The sequence below is a fragment of the Channa argus genome, chromosome 14, assembly GCF_033026475.1.
Source record: "Channa argus isolate prfri chromosome 14, Channa argus male v1.0, whole genome shotgun sequence".
In the NCBI taxonomy this organism is placed as follows: domain Eukaryota; kingdom Metazoa; phylum Chordata; class Actinopteri; order Anabantiformes; family Channidae; genus Channa; species Channa argus.
Window position 1 is genome coordinate 25,025,240 of NC_090210.1, and position 6,000 is coordinate 25,031,239.

A 6,000-nucleotide genomic window follows, 5' to 3' on the forward strand; every position below is an offset into this window, starting at 1 on the left:
AACGGCGTCCAAATAAATGAAATTGTTCACATTTAACAGACTTTAACAGAAAGTTGCTGCAGTGGAAAAAAATCCATATAATAAATTAAAATGAGATCAGTAATGTTAGAAATATGAAGTCATGAGTCATATACATTAAATGAGAAATAAATTCAATTTGAAATTTCTTTAAAAAAGTCAACTTTGTGATGTGAATCAAATCATTTAAAAATGATCTTTTTTGGATCCTTTGTTACAGTGAACTACACCCGTCCTGTCATCATCCTCGGGCCCATGAAGGATCGCATCAACGACGACCTGATCTCAGAGTTCCCTGACAAATTCGGATCCTGTGTCCCACGTGAGTCCGCTCAGATCTCTACAGGTCGAACCATTGTTTTAAAGATAATCTTTAAAATCAGTGAAACACCTTCCTCGTTCCTCTGCCAGATACAACCCGGCCGAAGCGGGACTACGAGGTGGATGGCAGAGATTATCACTTTGTGGTGTCCAGAGAACAGATGGAGAAAGACATCCAGGACCACAAATTTATTGAGGCGGGACAGTACAACAACCACCTGTATGGAACCAGTGTGCAGTCGGTCCGGGAGGTGGCTGAGAAGGTACCAGGACCTGAAACCTGTTGTCTTGTGTAAAAAGCTTTAAGTAGTGAGACACAACAGAAAAAAATCTTTAAAACAAACATCAAGTACAATGTTTGATGTCTTAGTAAAATCAGTCTGATGTTCAGTAAAACAGAGAAACAGTGGATGAGACCGAGTTCTTTGTCTTGTGCCGTTTTCAGGGTAAACACTGTATCCTGGATGTGTCGGGCAACGCCATCAAAAGACTCCAGCTGGCTCAGCTTCACCCTATCGCCATCTTCATCAAACCCAAATCCGTGGAGAACATCATGTGAGTCAACGCTCCTCATCGTGTTTGTTGGAAACATCAGTTTTTGTTCCTTTGTGTTATTTCAGGGTTAAGTACCTGAAACAAAACATCACGTTGTAAATTCAAAGAAAAGACTCCAGTGAAACTAAACTTAGCACGTAGCCAACAATTAAAATATCCAGCTGACATTAAAACCAGGAAACTAGTTTTAGGTTTTCTTTGTGCAGGGAGATGAACAAGCGACTGACGGAGGAGCAGGGCAGGAAAACCTTTGACAGAGCCACTAAGCTGGAGCAGGAGTTCACTGAGCATTTTACAGGTGAGACTTCCTGTCACTTTGATCCTGAAGTCCTGCTTATGGTTTCTGTTTGTGCTCAAACATGTGCCACACATGCACATTAGGCTTTAGGACATGTCACTGTACTAAATGTAAATGCAGTGCATCTGTCTTACTTTTGTCTTTGTCCATTTGTGTTTTATAACCCTTTCATGTCTCTGCGTGTTTTGTCGTGAATGTTTCACTTTATGAAATGAAAACAGCTGCTGAATATCAGGAGGACATTGTGTATCTGTTGGGGACTATTTTCAGCAGCGAATTCAGCATGATGTTGAATGTGGGACTGAGTCAAAGTCAACTACAGTATTTACATTGACAGATTAACAAATGGGCTTCTGGGTCTGAGCTTCTATATGAATCACAAAGGAATAAAAATGAGCAGAACATTTCCAAAAATAGAAATAAATGGACTAAAAAGACACCGACAACAGTAGCACTGGTGGTCTTAATGTGAGAGGACAAGAGTCAGCATGAACCCAGCAAGGCGACTGTAAGCTCATCAACAAAGCACGGACCATAGGGTCAGTGGTTTGATTCCCGGTCCGTCCTGGCCGTGTAGTGATGTTGTTCAAGATGCTAAATGCTAAGTTGCTCCCAGTTGGTCAGGTGAGCGCCTTGCATGGCAGCCACTGCCATCAGTGTGTGTGTGTGTGTGTGTGTGTGTGTGTGTGTGTGTGTGTGTGTGTGTGTGTGTGGAGCTGATTTTACCACTTTGTGCTAACAGGTGGTTGACTTCTACTGATAGATCAGCAGCTGTTAGTTTACACACATGATGATGAGTATGGATGTTGCAGCTGTTCGGTTTAGATAAAATAGATGAAAAAATTAGAGCTGGATAACTGATGTTAAATCCTGATATTTTTTCAAGGGTTTGTGTCTAAATTGATCCAAATCTGATCGTCACTTTACTGAACCGTAATGTCTGCAGAGATGAATGATACGACCTCTGACCACAAAGGGACTCTGGGTTCAGACAAAATGTAAAAAATGGATTCTCCAAGATGTCAGTGTACATTCACATTCAGTAACAGCTGAATTTATCCAGATCAGTTCATGAAACTGCTGGACATATTTAAAATCTAGTCTTTAGCTCAAATAGCACATGAAAAATGCCTGATGACAGTAGAGAGCTGTAAATTCAGTGACTGTGGAATAAATATGTTCAGTTTAACAGTTTCAGATCTGTATCAGGGCAAAAACACAATCTACTGAAGAGCATCCGGGTTCAGTAAAGACAGACATGAGTCCTACAACGAGAAGCAGGGACCAAAACGAAATACATGTGACAACGTGACTGCTCCGTTTGGCAAAGAGGAAGAAGATGCATCAAAATGTTTTCCGAGACTTTTAGTGTTGGTTTGATCTGAAAGAAGAGAAATGTCCAAACGTTACCCTCATCGTTGTCTTGTGTTCGTGTGTTTGCAGCCATTGTGCAGGGCGACACTCTGGAGGAGATCTACGACCAGGTGAAGCAGATCATTGAGGAGCAGTCGGGTCCATTCATCTGGGTCCAGTCCAAGGAGAAGTTATGAAGCTGCTCCATCGCTCCTCCTCCTCCTCCTCCTCCTCCCAATCTACCTGGGTATCAGTTTGTTTTATTTTGAAAAACCGACCTGCAGACGGCAGCCTCACCATCGTGTCCCCCACATGTCCCCGGTCCTCACTCTTCCTGATCAAAGGCATGACACACCGGCTGTCGCGAGTCTTGTTTTATTTTCTCTGTTTTGCCTGATGAAGACTATCTTCGGGTTTCCTGACCAGCAGAGTAAAGCACACAGGAAGTTTGACGACATCACTCTCAACACGGTACAGCTCCTTAATGTTTAAGGGAGGAAAACTTGATGGATGAAGAAGAGAAGGATGAGTCGGTTTAAAGTGGCGAGAAGACACGTACGAAGCAGATTTGATCTTTTGGTTTTTCTTTGTGGGTTTATTTTTCTTCCTTTTGTTGTCTTGTAAGTTAAGCCGTTGGACGGAGGTTTCAGTCTCAGGCAGCGTCTGTCAGCCTGGAGGAAGGCGGAGACACTAAGAGCAAAACTTTGCACGTTTGAGCTTTAACAGCATGTCAGTTTATTTCCCATCAGCCCCCTCACCTCAGTGTGTGGTTACAGCTTTTCTTTCTGTCCTGCGATCATTTCATCGTTTTTGTTTCAAATTTCTATTTTACATTTGATTCTCGTTTAGTTTAATCTTCTCTTGTTCCTCATCACTACTGGATGTTTGTCTGTCTGCTCTGCAGGGTTCCTGCTCGGCTGCTAGAGGGCGCTGTGCACATTTATACTGAAAAATGGGAACTGTTTTTAAATTCTATAATAATGAACCAAAATCAGCTCATTAAAAATGAAACACATCCGTAACATTTCTTAATCAGACAGATGAGTAAATATCGTCTGTTCTTACTTTATTAAATATGATTTTATTGCCAAACACTTTAATTTTCAAACATTGAGCTTCTTGGTGATGGTCACACCATTAATTCTTTTACCTACACTGCAAACAATTCTCAGGCTTCTCAGTCATTTGTCTATGGTTGAGTCTTAAAAGTCTTGTTTTTTTAAGAAGTGAACCTGTCAGTGCCGTTAGTATGTTTCAACCTGTCTCTACCTGAAAGTGACTTGTTTAATTTCCATAAATTGAATTCTGTTTTGAAACAGGAAGTCTGGCTGCACTTAAATCCCAGAAATCCAAACTCGATTTTTATTAAATACTTCAAAAGAGTTCAATCTAATTGTGCTGATTTTGTTTTGTTTTTTCTTTTTCTAAGGAAATGAATACAAACGGGAATTATTATGCTTAGTTTCTGTAGATACGAGGTAGTTTAACGGTTTCAGTTTTATTCACAAGAAAACTAAAGTATTTTGAGATCGATATCTGACAAAGACTAACTGTAAAGAAAACTCAATTGCAAGAAATTTCATTACATTTTGTTCAGAATTAAAAAGTTTATAAATCTAACAGTTCTCCTTAACTAGAAGTGTATTTTGTAATTACAGCACATTTCATAATCACAAGCAGAAGCAAAGTATCACAGACTTAGTTAAACTGTTATGGAAGTATGAGGAAAACTTCACTACAAAAAGTATCTTTCTGAGTTTGAGTAGAAAACAAAATGTATTTTTTATCATCTCTGTCATGAGATATTAAAGATAATAGTATAGTATCAGATCGTGGACTCGTGGATATTAACTCAATTTTGAGGTAACAAAGTCATATGCAATTTTTTGGTAATTCTGAGAACAGTTAATGAAGATTAATTTCAATATTACATAATCACAAGATAACTAGGTAAAATTACAAAACAGTATTATGAGGTTTTTATCCCCAAACTAATAAATAAATGCATATTACAAGAAGGCTCTAAATCTTTACACTGTCACAATCCTAATTTTGAATAACTTTAATATTGTGAGAAATTTTAATTATGGAAAACTTGTAATAGAGAACAATTACAAGGTTATTTTAATATTCTAAGCTGTATATATCTCAAGAAAATATAAAATCAAGTAATTAAAATACTATAAGAAAACTATCATAACTACACACTCAGTAATTATGAGATACGACATGAAAATACAAATTTTGTAATTATAACGAAATATCTCTATGCAAAAAAATCTTATTACAAGAAAACTCAAACTGCAATGAGAAAATAAACTCAGAATTATGGAGCTTATATCGCAGTTGCATTAAATAAAACAAATATGACAAAAATGGCGAAAACGTATTGGGAAATTATCTCTTCATTACACTTGTAATTCTACTGATTATGAAATATTAGAAAAATATGCTTTTATTTTTTGTCCCGTAATAGGGAGAAAACATCAATCATTGACAGAGTCAAGTCAGTAATTCCAGAAAATTCTCAGCTCAGAAAGAAACTCCTCAGTGTTCCATGGTTTGAATCAAATGATTAAAAATAAGCAATATGAGAAAATGCAATTTGGTGAAAATAAGAAAAACCCAAGTGTTTTGTTTTCATTGCTAATTCTGATAATGAAGTATGAAAGTGTTTAATGTCGGTGATTTTAAACACGTCCTGAAACATGGCAGTGTCACACTCTGTATGTTAAGAGCTGGAACTATCAAATCCCATAGTTCCAGTGACTGAGTCTGGAAGCTTCTGTGTGGTACGAGTTGAGGCAGCGCCCTCTGTGACGCCGGTTTGAACCCGGGCAGTCGTCTCTGTCACTTCCGCCAACGTCATCAGTGTCTTACCATGACGTCGATCGATCGATCACGTGATTTGTGTGGGGGAACCTGGACACGAGCTGCCACCTCCAGGTGTGTCCAAAACACGCAGACGATTATTGGACAATGAGATTTTGACAGATGTTTAACCCTCTGTAAACTGCCTATTTTGTTATAATAAAAGTCTATATTGAACTTTACTTAAGCACTACTACTACGGGAATTATTTTCTTTGCATTGTTAATCATATATGAATAGAAAAGTATAAAGATATTTGAATATGAATATATATTTTTTCTTTTTCTTTGATCACCACCTCCTCTGTCTTTTAATTTTCTTTTTTAAGCATAATAAAAACTTAACAAGAAAACAGGATTTGGTGCAGTCGTCTTCTTCTGCTGCCCTTTGGTTTCCATCACACCTTTGACACGCAGGACGTTGCAGGGACAGTGTGAGGCTCCCAGTCCACCACCATTAAAGCAGTAGAACTCTCCAGTCCGTCGTAAAAGATCAGTGGATTTCAAATGTTTTAAACTGCATTTTTCGACCCAACAGAAGCTTCATGAACACGCTGAGGTGCAGGAGGTGAAATGTTACAGCTG

General features: G+C 38.4%; 1 protein-coding gene across 15 annotated transcripts in view; it reads left to right on the forward strand.

Annotated features, from left to right (window-relative positions):
* Positions 1 to 5,773, forward strand: part of LOC137098137 (disks large homolog 1-like) — a 100,607-nt gene extending 94,834 nt beyond the window's left edge. For all 15 annotated transcript variants that reach the window (XM_067474004.1, XM_067474006.1, XM_067474005.1 and 12 more), the window contains 5 exons: positions 239 to 340; positions 430 to 602; positions 785 to 894; positions 1,101 to 1,192; positions 2,636 to 5,773. In XM_067474004.1, coding sequence (XP_067330105.1) covers positions 239 to 340; positions 430 to 602; positions 785 to 894; positions 1,101 to 1,192; positions 2,636 to 2,742 — 584 coding nt within the window. In that variant the 3' untranslated portion in view covers positions 2,743 to 5,773. The remainder of the gene's footprint in view (positions 1 to 238; positions 341 to 429; positions 603 to 784; positions 895 to 1,100; positions 1,193 to 2,635) is intronic.
* Positions 5,774 to 6,000: the final 227 nt, after the last annotated feature.